The 17,278-nt window shown below is 41.2% G+C and overlaps 1 protein-coding gene across 1 annotated transcript in view; it reads left to right on the forward strand.

The window, feature by feature from the left end:
- The window catches only part of KLKB1 (kallikrein B1), a 136,423-nt gene that overhangs the window by 89,128 nt on the left and 30,017 nt on the right, over positions 1 to 17,278 (forward strand). Inside the window, exons 12-13 of the mRNA XM_077477356.1 lie at positions 1,915 to 2,090; positions 6,449 to 6,541. Coding sequence (XP_077333482.1) covers positions 1,915 to 2,090; positions 6,449 to 6,541 — 269 coding nt within the window. The remainder of the gene's footprint in view (positions 1 to 1,914; positions 2,091 to 6,448; positions 6,542 to 17,278) is intronic.

Below are 17,278 nucleotides of genomic sequence, written 5' to 3' on the forward strand. Positions count from 1 at the left end.
CCAAATTGCAGCAGCATGCATCCCACCTAATTGCAGCAGCATACGTCCCACCAAATCACCAAATTTCAGCAGCATGTGTCCCACCAAGTTGCAGCAGCATGTGTCACCACCAATTGCAGCAGCATGCATCCCACCAAAATGCAGCAACATGCGTCCCACCAAGTTGCAGCAGAATGTGTCACCAAATTGCAGCAGCATGTGTCACCATCAAATTGCAGCAGCATGTGTCAGCATCAATTGCAGCAGCATGTGTCACCACCAAATTGCAGCAGCATGTGTCCCCATCAATTGTAGCAGCATGTGTCCCACCAAATTGCAGCAGCATGTGTCACCACCAAATCGCAGCAGCATGTGTCACCATCAATTGCAGCAGCATGTGTCACCACCAAATTGCAGCAGCACGTGTCACCTTCAAATTGCAGCAGCACGTGTCACCACCGAATTGCAGCAGCATGTGTCACCACCAAATTGCAGAAGCATGTGTCACCACCAATTGCAGCAGCATGCATCCCACCAAAATTCAGCAACATGCGTCCCACCAAGTTGCAGCAGAATGTGTCACCAAGTTGCAGCAGAATGTGTCACCAAGTTAGAGCAGCATGTGTCACCAAGTTAGAGCAGCATGTGTCACCAAGTTGCAGCAGAATGTGTCACCAAGTTAGAGCAGCATGTGTCACCAAGTTAGAGCAGCATGTATCACCAAGCTGCAGCAGAATTTGTCATTGCCATTTTTTTTGACTGCCTGGAGGGGGGGGGGGGCTTCGCCCAGGTGCCCCCTATGGACGGGCTGCCCCTGGTCACCTTTCAATTTAGTTTTAGTCATAGGGAGTTGTTTAATAAAGGTAAATCCACTTTGCACTACAAGTGCACTTGCAGTGCGCTTGGAGGTACAGTCGCTGTAAATAACCCCCTATGTGCAGTAAACCTTGCTTACTTCACACTGCATAAAGACACTAAGGGCCAGTGTCGACAGACTCTTGTTCGCTTCAAGTAACTTTTGGATTCAGGTCTATGGGAATGCAAAAACCTGCTTGGAACAGGTTAATGCAGGTCAGAAGGAATTCAAAAGCACTTATCAATTAATTTTAAACTGAAGTCAAACAGTTGACACAAGTCGCAAGGCTATTCTTAGTTGGATTTTTAGTTGATTTACATAGCATACTTATTCCAAAAACAAAAAAAGAGGTTGATAACTTGCAGTTGACAACAAAACCTGATTTTGTGATGGGAAATGTTGGATGTGAGCTTGTTGTCGGAAACCCGACCATGTATATGCTCCATCGAACATTTGCTGTCGGACTTTCCGCCAACAAATGTTTGATAGCAGGTTCCCAAATTTTCTGCCAACAAAACTTTGTTGTTAGAAAGTCCGATCGTGTGTACAGGGCAAAAGAGCATCAATCATTTTTTCAAATGCAAGGTAAACCCTGCCACTATTGTGACAATAGCAATAAAGGGTGGAAAGGTCTTCAGAAGGCTGCAACTACACCGGCTATTTTGTTTAACCACAATAAGCTACCCACCTTCAGTCCCACCACCTTTAGGCTAGCCATTCACTCTTAACTCCCTTGAATCATTTATGGAACCCGTGCCATGAAAATTATACTTTGCGCTCTGTTCTGCTGGAAAAGTAGGGCAGTATTGTTTTCAGGCTAAGTGAGGTTACTTTACCAACATCCTCCGAAGATACTTCCTTTGCCTTCTGCCATTTCCATATCCATAAGCATGCATGGTTGTAAGATCTCAATCTAAAAGATGAGTTGATTGTCAGATCCTTCACATTAATATATAAATGATCTGTATGTAGCTAAGTGTTTAAATATCTTTGGTATGCGATACTAGAGATTTACAGTGGGTTAATATAAAAGTAATTAATTGATCATTGTTTCTTTTGTATCTTCCTTTTGTGTCTAGGTGGCGCCTCCCTAGATTTTGGATAGTTTACAGTGGCATCACAAAACTGTCAAACATCACTTCATTTACAACCAAGTCTGAAATTGAACAAATTATAATTCATCCACATTATACTGGTGCAGAAAATGGTAGTGATATAGCACTGCTGAAACTAAAGACACCCATAGCATACAACGGTAAGCATTTTAGTTCAGATAAATAAGACTTTGACATAAGTAATAAACTCAATCTAAAGCAAAAATGTATATACTTGGCTATAGGTCAATTTCTTAAATCTTCCTGTTTGTTTCATCCATTGCTGCACAGTAATTTTTTTTAAAGTAGGTTATATATGCTATTTGCTTTCTCAGATTGTTGCACACATTTTTCAATTGTAGCATAATAATGAATTGATTTTATACTGTATTTATCAGATCTGTGTTTTTGTTTTTAGTTTATTATTTTTTTTTACCCGTTATTCAAGTTGATGTAGGTGTCTATCTACACAAATCTTGTAAATATTTCTCATTATGTAAAATATCATGACAGAAGAAAAATTGCAGCTCAAAAGCTCCAGACCTGTTGAAGACACCCTCCCTATATGATCAGGTGCTGGCTCTGCTCAAATTAGGAAGGATGTCCGCACACCACTGAAGGCATCTTTATTGAAAGATTAAAATCCAAAAACAGTCATATCTTATGCATAGAAAACAGGGGAGAACAGCTAATGTGTTTCACATCACAAGAGGTGCTCAGTCATAGCTGAATAAGCAACATCTGATCATATGTATATATGGAGCTGATGAATATGACAGCCAATCAAATGTATAATAATGTTGGAAAAAACCTCCCCATAGAATAAGACCTTGTTAATGCCAAAATGAGTTGCACCTGGAGGGGAGAAGCAAAGAGCTAGCGACTACAATCAATTCAAATACATGGAAAATAGAAAGATATATATGTATATGTAGTTATAAACTTAATGCAGCTACCCCACGTAGTACAATCAAAGGAAATAATAAAGAAAAAAGTATTATAAATAATGATACAAAACAAATGCAGATATAAAAAGTCATAGAACAACTATAAACAAGATCAAATTAATCATCATGAAGACCTGCAAAAGATTTGATATTAATCATCATACAAGAAGTAAAAAAAGGAGATATGCTAAATACCATCACAAATATAAAACATTTCCACATATAAATTAAAATTGACTATTGGAACATGATTATTATTCCAATTTTGCCCGCATGGACATGTACATAAAAAAAAAAACATACAGAAACGCGGGGACAAAAAACAATAAGACGGACCCAAACTGCATTAGAAAGGAGAAACCTAGCAATATAAATATAATTTAGAATTTTACATTAAAAGCAAACCAAACAAAGTGATAACTAAAAATGTAAAAACATGATGTGGCTACAAAACTTGGAAATACAAAGCAATAGCCTTAGCAAATGGACTGTAAGCAAAATGTGGAATTAGCCCAGTTAGCCGAGTAAATTGATACCCAACATGTCATGCTTCAAAATTGTCCCCGCTCGTGGAATGCAAAAATGCAATAAAAAATAAATAAATAAATAAAAACGTAATTTGAAAAAATGTTAAAAAAAAAATTCTCCTTTAACCACTTCAGCCCCGGACCATTTTGCTGGTCAAAGACCAGACCACTTTTTGCATTTCGGCACTGCGTCGCTTTAACTGACAATTGCGCGGTCATGCGACATGGCTCCCAAACAAAATTGACGTCCTTTTTTTCCCATAAATAGAGATTTCTTTTGGTGGTATTTGATCACCTCTGTGGTTTTTATATTTTGCGCTATAAACAAAAATAGAGCGACAATTTTGAAAAAAACGCATTATTTTTTACTTTTTGTTATAATTAATATCCCACAAAAATATATAAAAAAACATTTTTTTCCCTCAGTTTAGGCCGATACGTAAACTTCTACATATTTTTGTTTAAAAAAATCGCAATAAGCGATTATTGATTAGTTTGCGCAAAAGTTATAGCGTTTACAAAATAGGGGATAGTTTTATGGCATTTTTATTAATAATTTATTTTTACTAGTAATGGCAGCGATCAGCGATTTTTATTGTGAATACGACATTATGGCGGACACATCGGACATTTTTGACACATTTTTGGGACCATTGTCATTTATACAGCAATCACTGCTATATAAATGCAGCGATTCCTGTGTAAATGACACTGGCAGTGAAGGGGTTAACCAGTGGGTGGCAGTGTAGGGGTTAAGTGTTCCTAGGGGTGTATTACTAACTGTGGGGGGCTGGGCTTTCATTTAGTGAACACTGATCTCTGCTCCAATCACATGGAGCAGAGATTAGCGTCACTAGTTGCTAGGCAGAATGGGGAAATGCTGTTTACAACGGCATTTCTCCATTCAGCCGCCCCGTGAGACGATCGCGGGTATGCCTGCAATGATCGAGTCCGCGGGACCCGCGACCGGAATCACGGGGTTCCCGACTGGCATGCGAGCTGGCAGGGCGGCATTGAAGATTGGATGTAATTGTATGCCAATATGCCTGCCCATGCCATTCTTTCGTACATCGGTGTGCGCCGTTCGGGAACCGGTTAAGAGCTATGGGCAGAAGTGACGTTTGCCGTCAATTCTGCCCTCCCATGCTATGGAGCTGAGGGGTGGCCATCTTCCTCTCAGTTGAAAAAAATGGGAGGCTCCCTCCGACTGGATCCTTTTTCGCTGACAGCTCTTACATAGCGGAGGGCGGGACCACCCGGTGACATAAGCAGGTGGCCCCACCCCTTCTGACGTCATGTGATGTCACGTAACTTCAGAGGGTGTGAGATCACCCATTTACATCACTGGGTGGCCTTGCCCTCAGCTATATAACAGCTATTAAAAAGCCTGCAGTCGCAGGGACGCATTCCAAGGAGTCTGTGGGGAAGAGGCCCTTGTCCCCATCAACTTGGGGACAAGATGTTTTGGGGGGACCCCAAAACACACTCCCATGTTGACGGCATGTGGCCTGGTACGGTTCAGGAGGGTGGGTGCTCTCTCATCCCCCCTTTTCCTGTGGCCTTCCAGGTTGCGTGCTGGGTCTGGTAGGGTCTGGCATGGATTTTAGGGGGGGCACCCAAAAATTTTAGTGCGGGGTTCCCTTAAAATCCATACCAGACCTGAAGGGCCTGGTATAGATTTTAAGAGGGACAGCCACACCATTTTTTTTTTTAAATTGGTGCAGGGTTCCCCTTACTATCCATACCCAAACTCCCCGTTTTTCAAAGATTTTTATCTATATTGCCGGGATCCAGCAACACATTACAGCCGCGAGCAGTTTTGGAATGACATTTTTCCTTCACAAATGTCATTTTGCTACTCTCATTCATAAAACTATGTACGGCCACTATGTAAGCAGCCTAAAATAGTGTGGGGCGTGGTCTCAGCCCCTGGCCAAAGGCACCCTGCCTCAGAGCAGAGCACACTGAGATTGGACAAGGCATGCAGGTCAGGTGCATGCTTTGGCCAATCAACAGCTGTCAATGCACTGCAATCTTGGGGAGTTCCACGGTTGCTTGAATTTCCCACGAATGTCCCATAATGTTCAGCTCGAACATTAGGCTCATCCCTATTCAAGATGTGACAGTTGTACACCATGTTTCTCTTATGGAAAATTTAATAAAGAAATATTGAAATAAATCTAATTGAAAATCTGTGGCAAGACTTGAAAATTGCTGTTCACAGACACTCTCCATCCAATCTGACTGTGCTTGAGCTATTTTGCATTGAAGGAATGGAAATAATGTCACTCTGTAGATGTGCAAAGCTGGTAGAGACATACCCAAATAGACTTGCAGCTGTAATTGCAGAGAAAGGCGATTCTACAAATTATTGACTCAGGGGGCTGGATACAAATGCATTTGTATTCACACATTTCACATATTTTTTTGTAAAACATTTTGAAAACCATTTATCATTTTCCACTTCACAATTATGTGCCACTTTTTGTTGGTCTATCACAAAAAAACTCCCAAGAAAATACATTTACAATTTTGGTTGTAACATGACAAAATGTAGAAAATTTCAAGAGGTATGAATACTTTTTCAAGGCACTGTATCATTCCAAAAGACTGATACATACTCTTATGTGGACCTGAGCTGGTCATATACGGCTTTAATTTCAGCAGATCCCTGCTGAATGGCACTGCTGGCCATTTCAAAATCCAAGAAGGCAGGTGGAAATTTGTTGGCCACACAGTGATGGGCTCCTCTCAGATGGAGTCATTGTTCAGGTTTTGGGCCAGCCATGGATGCTGTGGTTGTCTGAATACAATAGTCAGCAGTGTAGATTTCTCCATCCTTGCTGTCCAGCATGGGTGGTGGAATGGATTAATTTCTCTTGTTCAGCCTGCTTAGCTAAATGCAAGAAATCAAAGCTTGAACGTAGCCTCTGGCTCTGAAGCTGGAGCCTCTTATAGCTGCATGAGCCATTTTAAACTGGTAATAACAACATTCATGTAATAATGGGAATAATGGGAAGTATTTCTGTTTTTACTGAATTTTAGATTATCAACAAGCTATCTGCCTTCCCCCACGTCAAGACTTTGTGCCTCCTAGCAAGTGTTGGATAACAGGCTGGGGATATACAGAAGAGTTGGGTATTTACAATTTTTGCCAACTGTTTCTATAGTTATAGCAGACATGCAATCAGATATAATGCAAACCCATGGCTGGGTTATTAATGTTTTGTTATTAACATATCCTTAACCACTACAATACAGGGCACTTTCGCCCCCTTCCTTCTCAGCCCAATTTTCAGCTTTTTCATGATTTTTATCATTTTGTTTGCACAAATAGAGCTTTATTTTGGTGGTATTTGGTGATCGGATGCCACGAGAACCGGAAGTGCTGTAAGAGGCGCCTGTAACGCCCTTGTTATTACAAATCTGCCATTTTTTCATTATATAGTTGTAAGCGCCCATTTGGCTCCTTTTTTAATTAATAAACCTACTTGTTCAAATGTTACTATGCTATGGGAGATTATTTTTCATCCCCTACATATACCGGCTGTGTGTGAACAACCATGCTAATAAACTGGGAGCCAGCACCTGGAACACAGGACTAGGAAAGGCACATGAAGATCCCACATTGGAGATTATTCACTGAAGATATCGACTGAATGCACTTTATGCACTTTTTGCACTTCTTCTCCTTTTTATCCTCTTTTATGGATTAGTTGACCACAATCCTATTCATTTTAATAGTCTCTGATTTTGATTGTGATCATCTGGGACTGAATTGACTATCCATCTGTTATTGACTCACTCAGATTCTTCAGTAACTGTCATTTTATTTGTCATGCACATAATAATGATATGTGCACTTTTTAGAAATTTTGCACAGGATTATTGGATTTGATTTTTGCACAGGACCATTGGACACTGTTACACATATTTATTTAGTCACTATATTATATTATTTACTAGCATAATTTGCACAGTGATTATATATATATTATATTGTTTACAAGCGTAATTTGTACAGGATTTATACCTCTCTTGAATTGTAGTTTAGTTTATTTAGTTGCGCTGATTACTTTCTATATATTTTATCTGTTATGCGTGCACTGTATACACTTGAGATGTAGCTGCAATTTTTAGATAGATTATTGTTCATTTAATATATTCACTTTGATAGCGCGAGGGACCACACTTTATATTCACACTTTATATATTATACTTTCTCTTTCTCTGTTAGTTTAGCCATCATTATTATTTATACAACTACATTTGAATTACATTATTGGCAACAAAGGACATCTACCAGTACTTATCATAGTAGAGCAGCATTAGACACTAATGCCCCATACACATGGTCGTATTTTCCAGCGCATTTGTGCGATCGGAGCTTGTTGTCGTAAATTCCGACCATGTGTAGTCTCCATCAGACAGTTTTTGGAATTTCCGTCGCACAAAATTTGAGATTTGGTTCTCACATTTTCCGACAACAAAATCCATTCACGCAAATTCTGATCGTGTGAACACAATTCCAATGTACAAAGTGCCACGCATGCTCAGAATAAATTACGAGACAGAAGTGCTCGGTCTGGTAAAACTACCGTTCGTAATGGAGGTAGCACATTCATCACGCTGCAAATTTTAAAATCTTTTAATGCAGCACATTCTCTTCTTCTTTATAATACTAGAAGAATGAAATTGTTTTGCTGCTCATATTCACACGCATTCTCACAAACTGATTTCTTTATTATTTCTTGTGATTTCATGAAAATCATTTTTTATTTTCTTCAGATCTCCAGAAGAATTCGTTTTTTTTTTGGTTTTTATAGTGAATATTTTTTTGGTTGTTTGTTTTAATCAAAATATCCTGTTTTATTTATTTATTTATTTTTTGGTGATCTCCCTAATTTTTTTGGTGGGTTTTGTGTGTCAAGTTACCACAACACCATTATTATCTTGTATTTTTTAACCTCAAGGAGGTTGGTGTTGGTGTCCTTTATTAATTTGACATTGTATTTTTGAAATGTACCTGCCTACTCACAAACAAACTGTCCTTTTTGAAGAAAAACACATAGGCAAGTATTTGTGAAAAATAAATATCCCTTTATTGGGGTCATAACAAAATAAAGAGGAAGGCAATGCTGGAGAAACTGCTGAAATTGGAGAAGCCTTTGTACCCCAGGGCACACATCAATTATTTGTCAACCAAAATGAGTGGCCTGAGGAGTCCTTATAATAGTGAGCACAATCTGGTCCCAGACTACAAGAGATCAGGAAAATCAGCAGATGACATACATGTCCCCAGCCTGTGGTCACACAGAGCCTGCGTCTTTTGTCAGACCAGACTGAACCCAGGACATCACTTTCTTGTCTTTCTTCCACTCCTCCTTCCACGATTTCATCCAGGCTGTGGCTGAGGTGTGGCAGGAAGAGGAGGATGGTCCAACTCACACAGGTGGGTTTTGTTGGTGATTTTGCCCCTCAAACTCTTATTTAGTGTAAGGAACATGATTTCCTCACACAAGAGGCATTCGCCCTTCTCCATTTCCTACAGTTTGCATGCAGCCATGGAGGAAAAGGACTCTTGAAGAGTGGGGGTGGTTCTGAGGGCCGCAGCAACCTCCCCAATTAGCCAGAGTGCTGACTCCTCCACATTCCTCCCCTTCCTGGGCCTTTCTGGTGGAAGGTGGAGGGGAGGGACCTGTGATTCTGTCTGGCTACTGGGCCCAGCCACCTCCTGGCTGCCTCTAACCCCTGCCACCTCCTGGCTGCCACATTCTACAGTCTCCTTCTGGCTGCCACATTCCACAGCCTCCTCCTGGCTGCCACATTCCATGTCCTCCTCCTGGCTGAGGCTTTCCTGTGTATGAAAAAGGGACATCGTTTTAGTTTTTTGGTCATCAATCACACACAATTTTTAGCTCATGGCTGTTGCAAATTGAATGTTAACAAATAGAAAAGACTATCATTCTGACCCCAGCATTTTTCATTCTTGTCCCAATCATTTGTGGCCACTACTGTCTATTGATATGTAAAACACTTTATTAAAGTGATCAATAATAACATCTGAGCGAATGAATGACTTGTATAGCACTACCTATGCGAACTGAATCGCCTCAGGGTGCTTTTGCTGCCAGTGTCCATCTGCAGTATAGCGTGGTCCTTTGCCCCATGGGGTTGTGACATGCTTACAAACACATACACATATTTAGCCAATTTTTTGACAGGATCTAATTAACTTACCAGCATGTCTTTGGAATGTGGGAGGAAACTGGCGTAAACCCACCCAGTCACAGGGAGAACATGCAAACTCCAGGCAGATGGTGTCCTGGTCAGGATTTGAACCAGTGAGCCTAATGCTGCTAGGTGAAAGTGCTAACCACTACACCACTGTGCTGCCCCATCTAGTTAACATCATACATTTTTTGACAAGAAATATGTTGAACAATGCTATACTTGTTCCTGGCTGGAAGGCCCAGGTTGGATGTCAGAAGCCTCAGCTGAGGTGGAAGGAAGCCTGGAAGGAAGGGTAGAAGGAAGAGTGGAGAGTGATGGCCTGACTTCAGTCTGGTCTGACAGAAAATTCAGTCTCATAGTACCACAGCCTGGGTACATAAATGTCATCTGCTGCTGCTCTTGATCTCTGTGAATCCCATACCTTCTTGCACTCCCTAAGATATGTGCTCCTTAGGTCACCAATTTTTGTTTTTAAAAACGCACGTGTTTTACGCTTTATATACACTGCGCATGTGTCAAACTCCACTCGCCCAATGACGTTATTTCTTATCTATTCCCCGCCCCTTGAGAGAGGTAGTGGAGAGAGAGAGCACATGGCAAAGACACAGCAGGTGCAAAAATAATCTCATCAATGAGCACGATGAAAGCTCAGAGCCACAAATGTCCCGTTCCCGGAGGAGATTGAAGGCCTCAAATATGTCCTTTATAGAGTCCCTTATAGAGATGGAGGAGATGGTGGGCATCTTGAAGAGGGCTGACTATGACAGGAAGTATGGACCGTAGCTAACCCAAATGTGAGAAAGGCCAAGATCTAAAATTGTGAAGAGTCTGCAGAAGAATTTTGGTTTTAGGAAATGATGTTCAGACCTCAAATTGAGTGCTTCTAAAAAGTAAGTATTTGTCATGTGTTCCTATTATTATTATTACTTGCATGCTGCTCCATGTGCTTTTCTTTACTGTTGTACAGTTTAAAATGGCAACTTTCATGGCCATGGGCACATTAATCGGTTCGTAGGGAACATTGTTCATTCCCCCACTAAAATACGATGTTTTGGGCACATGCAGGTTAACTACATTTGTTCAGGCCTATTTGTATTAAAATAAGTTTGTTGTCTAGATGGGTTTGTAACTAGAATGAAATGCAAACTTGATTCCGTGTAAAGGAGAGGACACTCAGCAGCTGTTAACACATCTCGATGCAGGAGCACTAGTGTGGGACACCAGAACTTTTTAGGGTGTCCCACACAGGTGCTCTAGTGGATACTTAGGGTGTCTCCATGTGTGATTTTGTCTAAAAAAGTGAAGTAATCCAACACTGGAAAGGAAATAAAAATGTCTTCAGCTTGGAACTCTGCCAAAACAGACAACAGACAACAAACACTTCCAAGCAATGTTTCATATTGCTATTTCTGCCCTCCAATGTCTGTGTGCTAAGTATACCTATTTTTTATTCACATAGGGGAGAAATGACTCAGGCCATCAGAGGGCATCAGGGACCCCCCACCTCTGAAAGAAGGAGAAGTCACCAATACCCAAGCAGAGGAGGAGGAGGGAGACATTTTGGAAGTGGGTGAAATTGTCACCACAACAGGTGATTGTCTAAGACCACAGCTTCAGGTAATAGATGGATTCCTGCATATTTATAATACATGGTGTATATATTTTTTTATATTTTTTAGGTGATGTGGATGTTGTGGAAGAAGAGTTTAATTTCAAAGTGAAAGTGCCCAGATCCTCATCGGGGAAATAATGAGGTGCAAACGCGATTTAGAAAATCTTAAGCAAAACATCAATGACGTTCAACAAAAAATGAAGAACGTCATTGATGTTTTAGGGAGAATCTAAACCACACTTTTTTATTGTGTATTTTTGCTTTAAAAAAAAAAAGTTTTGAACTTTAAACAAATTATGAAGATGCACACAGTGTGTTAACATGTGCTATCTGCCATCACGGGAGATCAATGTACATGTTTTTTGGGTGCAATCCCTTCCTCCCAACTAAAGTAGATGAGAGGAAGGGGTTGCACCCCTGAAACACGTTCATTGTTTCCCCATGATGGGAGCTAGCACATGTTGACATTAAGCATGGGATCAGGAGGGAAATACCAATTTTGACTCGCAATTTGTGTGCATCTTCAAAATTTGTCTTTTTCAGGGGTGACATCACCTCATCTGATGAAGGCAAGATCAACACAGTTTTGACATACTAATGTCTGATATTGCCTTCACTTTATCAAAGTTGAACTTTGTAAGTTCCTGATTTGTGTATGTTATGCTATAAAACATGCCTGTTTAACCAAAAAAGGCTAGTTCTAATTAATGTGACAAAAAATGATGTTATACAACAAAGATGTTGGTTTGTTCAAAAACTATTTTATAAAAACATATGTGAATGTGCTTTGAGTTTTAGACTCAACAATGTGTGGCTTCTTCAATGCTCAAACGCATTTTTTGGAGTAAGCTGGTGTTTACAGTGACAATGGGGGTTATTTACTAAAGGCAAATCCACTTTGCACTTCAAGTGCACTTTCAGTGCAGTTTCAAGTGCACTTGTAGTGCAAAGTAAATTTTCCTTTAGTAACTAGCACCCACAGTGCTTTATAATTTCCAACAATCATACCATTTTCGTGATTCCCAAAAAATACTTCATGGTGCTTACAATTCTGAATATTTTTAGCATTAATGCATTACATACATTAACAACAAAAACAAAGTGTGTGTGTAGCAGACCCACAACATAATAGTTAACTGAAGAAGAGATTGTCACCTCATGTATCAAAGAAATTTGCACTATTGAAGAGAATGGCCAAAAAAAAGCCCATTGGAGAACCAAGGAGACAGCTAAAAGAAACACAAGCAGTAAATCAAATGAAATATCATTTCAGATTCTAAAAAATATTTATTGAAAAAATGTCTCATGCCACGTACACACAACTGGACTTTCTGGCAGACTAGGTCCGACGGAATCAGTCCATCAGACAATCCGATCGTGTGTGGGCTAATCCGTCCACTTTTAAATTTTAGAGATAGAACATGTTTCAAATCTATCCGACGGACTACAAGTCGGGAAAACCGGTCGTGTGTGGCCAAGTCCGTTCATTCAGAAAGTCAGTTGGACCTCTGCCGAAAGTCCGTCTGGAATACTGTCGAACCTAGTCCATCGAAAAGTCTGGTCGTGTGTATGCAGCATCAGACATTTGCTGGCATATCAATGGCCCCTCTACCCGCAAAGTATTCCAGATATTTTTGTCTCACGTTTGGGGCGCTTTGGGGAAGCAAGCCAGGATGGCCTGCTTCAAGTGCCGTCAGGGATGAAGCATCAAGAAAGCCAGCCTTAGTCCCAACTGAGGCAACATAGTTTGTTGCATTTTTTGAAGAAAATTGTGCAGAATGCAGCAGGCAAGCACAATATGGTTCAGTTTTTATTCTGCCATGTGGATTGGTGTCAGAAATAGGCGGAACCGGCTGCCCATTATCCCGAAAGTGTTCTCCACCATTCTTCTGGCTCTGGCCAGCCGGTAATTAAAAACCCTCTGGTCCAGGGTGAGGGTCCTCATGGGAAATGGCCTCATCAGATGTTTGCTTCATCAGCAACAAAGACAAATGGGCGTCCTTCCACGTTCTCTACCGGAGCTGACAATCCCAAGCCACCACTCTAGAGACGCTTGTAGAACTCCATCTGGGTGATGATTCCACCATCCGACATCTGGCCATTCTTCCCCACGTCCACATAGAGGAACTCATATGTCGCCAACATCACCGCAACATCACAATACTATTAACCCCTTATAGTTATAATAGTATGACCCCGAGTTGGGGGGGGTGGAACTATGTGGACGTGTTTCCCATCAATTGCCCCTCCACAATTGGGAAAGTCCCAACAATCGGCAAAGTGGGATGCCACAGTCTGCCATTCCTGTGGCATTGAAGGAAACTGTGGAGTCAAACAAGAAAAAAATAAATTTTAATTTTGCACATAAACAATGCAAGCAGATTAGACACAAACATTCTTGGCCAACATCAGTATAACATTTATTTGAAGGAGTATTTAAAGACAAAAGTATAACGTCCAATTATCAGATTATCAGATTCCCCCACCCCACCGCCTCTGATGGCCCATTGTAAAAATTTGAGGGGGGGTGTTTTGGGGGGATGTTTTGGGCAGGTAACCCTCTCCACTTTATTGAGTGCTGAATCGAAACATAATGTGTGTTACTTTGGCCAGCCCCTCCTTACTTATACTATTGGCAGCCCACTGAACAGGTAAGAAGTGTCATAATACAAAAATAAATATACACACTTTACAAATGGAAGCACATTCTACAATTACCTATCAAGATAATAGGAGAACAGAACTTAAAACAGTACCATTTGAAAGTATTCAGGCAGGCCCTTTCACTGCAGGCTTTGGTGAATTCATCCATAAATATGACCACAAAAGAGGTAGGTATAGTGGGTATGGGTTTGGCAAAGTCAGCAGAGGATTGGTATCGGTTGACTTAGTGGTTGGGCAGAGGGAGGGTTCCAAATTATTTTGGGACCCCCCAAAAAAAGCCTATGGCACTATTCATGAATTTAAGCACACAAATAACATTTGTACACATTTTAAGGGGTGTTTAGGGTAAGCACTACTATGGAGCTGACAAAATACATTGTTAAGTGACTAGGCTAGGTGTGTATGGGCCCAGGATAGCATGCTGGGAAGGTTAGTGAAGGCAAATATGCATGAAGGACAAAGAAGTTTAAAAAATTCAAGCATGCATGAGAACAAAGGGGACATTCACAACATATTACAATCATGGTTATTAGGGAATGATGAAATAAATACAATACATTAGCAAACATTAAATACATAGAATGTGATGTTAAAGGATAAAACATACCCTAATATAGTCCTTCTGCAGGACCTGAATAATGGCAGAACAGGTCTCTGGAATAATGATCCCCAGAGCCTGGGGGAAGATGCCTGCCAAGAACTTGATGTCCTGCAGACTTCTCCCCATCACCAAGTACCACAACGTGGCATCAAGCCTCTGCTCAGGAGTGATGGCTTGCCGCATGCAGGTGTCCTGCTTCGCAATATAAAGGGACAGCAAAGCTGAAATCATCAGGAATATTCTCACGGATCTCCCACAACGAAGGCATCTGTGAGAATTGGTCACGCTGGAGTAACCAATTCTTGGTCCATGAACTCCCCGCCCTGTTCAGGACTGGACTTGGGTCAAAAGTAAGAACCCCAACACCAAGCCCCTGCATAGCACAAACTCTACGATGAGTATGTAACCGCAACATGGCTTCAAAATGGGCTGGTCAGAAGGAACGAACAAAAGGCACTGAAAAACAGCAAGGCCTGAGAAGAGTGAGCTAAAAATCAGAAAGGAGCAGACAAGAACACACTGAAAGAACAGATACGAACTGACTACACACACTGAAAACCAGATACAAACCCACAAACACAAATTGAAGAGCAGTAACAGACTGAAAAGCACAAGTCTGAAAAGCGCAAATCGTTTCTCGCCAAACTTCTACTAACACGAGATTAGCAGAAGGAGCCCAAAGGGTGGTGCACTTGGTATTGAACTTACCTTTTCTAGTCCCATCGTTCCATGGACTTTGCTGTCGGAATGTCCGATCAATGTCCGATCGTGTGTAAAGGGCATTAGTGTACATCACTTTCGCTTTCATTTTTCATTTTCATTTGTGCCTTTTTTCATCAAGTTCTCCCTTTTTACTATTATTAGCATCTTTCACCATTTGTATATTGTAATCTCCAATTTGCCTGGAGCTACTGCCTCTGGTTACTAATTGTAAGATTACTTGCTGACTCTCACACACTGGTCAAATGACCGCCGCTTAGTACCACCCACATGCACAGTCTGAGCGACGTTCATCGACCTGGTTCCTTACAAACCACAGACTGGTTAAGTCAGCCCCCTTTAGTATAGGTTGATCACTGGTCATGTGAGCAGCCTTTAGAACCCAAAACCACGCCCACAAACATGACAGCGTGCGTTCCACTGAGAGACCCAACCACCTGCTATGTCTGACACTAGGGGCTACAAGGCCGCCCCATGGACCCGCCCACCGTCTGCTCTTCAACAAGCCCACACTTTTTAAACAGCTCTGATGTCTCACATAAATGGAAACTGTTGATATCCTTTTTACAACACAAGACAACTCTCTGATTGGAGTTACTTAGAACCATCACAGAAGCAACTGCCTCCTGTTCTTAAACTGATGCATGCAGGCTGCAACCTCCTTACAAACTTGGATGCAGTTTAGTGACATGGTTATTACACTCATTCTATGCATTCATTCATAATTTTTTTACATCCTCACTGACTGATATTGTCAAGCTTGATATATATCAGCAAATTGAGTTATCCCTCCCAGGTCCATCCCTTGTGTGATTTCTCTCTGTAGACACAATTGACAGACATATAAGGAATTTCCATAAGGAACATGTGAATCACATCTCTCTATGCTATATGGGTAGGTGTGTTTCAGATTCTCATTACTCTCACCTGCTTGTCACCTCATTCCATTTCAAAAGGCACTTCTAAAAGCTGAAATCATGCGCACTCCTCTGTACGTATGTGTCTATCTGCTTTGATTGCATGCTGATGGTTTTAATTCTGTGATTCTCACTCTGTAGAACACATGCCCTTTTTTTCGTGTGTGCATGCACATATGTACTTGTGTGCATGCGCACTTGCCTGTACATGCTGTGTGCACGCACAATCGCACATACATGTGCTTTGTGTATACTTTATATAATAATTTGATAATTCTTTATATATATATATATATATATATATATATATATATATATATATATGTATGTTTATATATGTTTATATTAGGGCTGTGGAAATTAAAGATTAATTCCTTGATTAATTGATTAATTTTTTTTGAGCAATCAAAATTCTTTTGATTGGTACTCACCTCTCCGCCAGCTTCTGGGTCTTCAGGGAGTTCCATCGGAGATCAGGTGACGTCACTGACATCAACGTCACTGGACTATATATATATGTCTCTTGGTCTGTATTGTGTAGTATACAATTTCAACACCATTTTATATTTGCTCAGTACTATATACAGTTTTGGTATCTATTCTATCTAGAACACTGAGATGTGGACAGCCTTAGAGCTTAGGAGAATCCATCACTTACCATGTGACACATCTCCCAACTAGCCACTCCCTCAGCCCACCTTTAGCACTTGCCCTTGTATGAGCAAGTCTAATTCCTAATTGTCATGGAGATCCTGCCATAAATCTGCACCCCAGGCTCTCTGGCTTGCGCCCGCGGGCACCATCATGCGTGTGCGGCCGCCCGTTCGCGGGAGCGGGAATGCGAACACATGTGCGTGCCTCTGTTGGTGCCAGACGGGCTATTTAAGCCTGTCTGTCACAGACGGTCCCCGCTGTCTGCTCTACAGCGTTGTGTGCCCGAGAACCTGATCTGAAGTACTTATCTGTGATTTAGACCAGGCTTGTCTGTGACCTGCCTGTTATCTGCCTGCACCCGACCTGCCTGTCTGTGACTACTCTCAAGCCTGCTCCCTTGTACCTTGCTGCCAGCCCGATACCTGACCTTGGCCTGTCTGTGACTACTCTCCTGCTTGCTCCCTTGTACCTCG

This window comes from Lithobates pipiens, unplaced genomic scaffold (assembly GCF_037356315.1).
Source record: "Lithobates pipiens isolate NorthernLeopardFrog02 unplaced genomic scaffold, aLitPip1_a1.2 Scaffold_13, whole genome shotgun sequence".
NCBI lineage: Eukaryota > Metazoa > Chordata > Amphibia > Anura > Ranidae > Lithobates > Lithobates pipiens.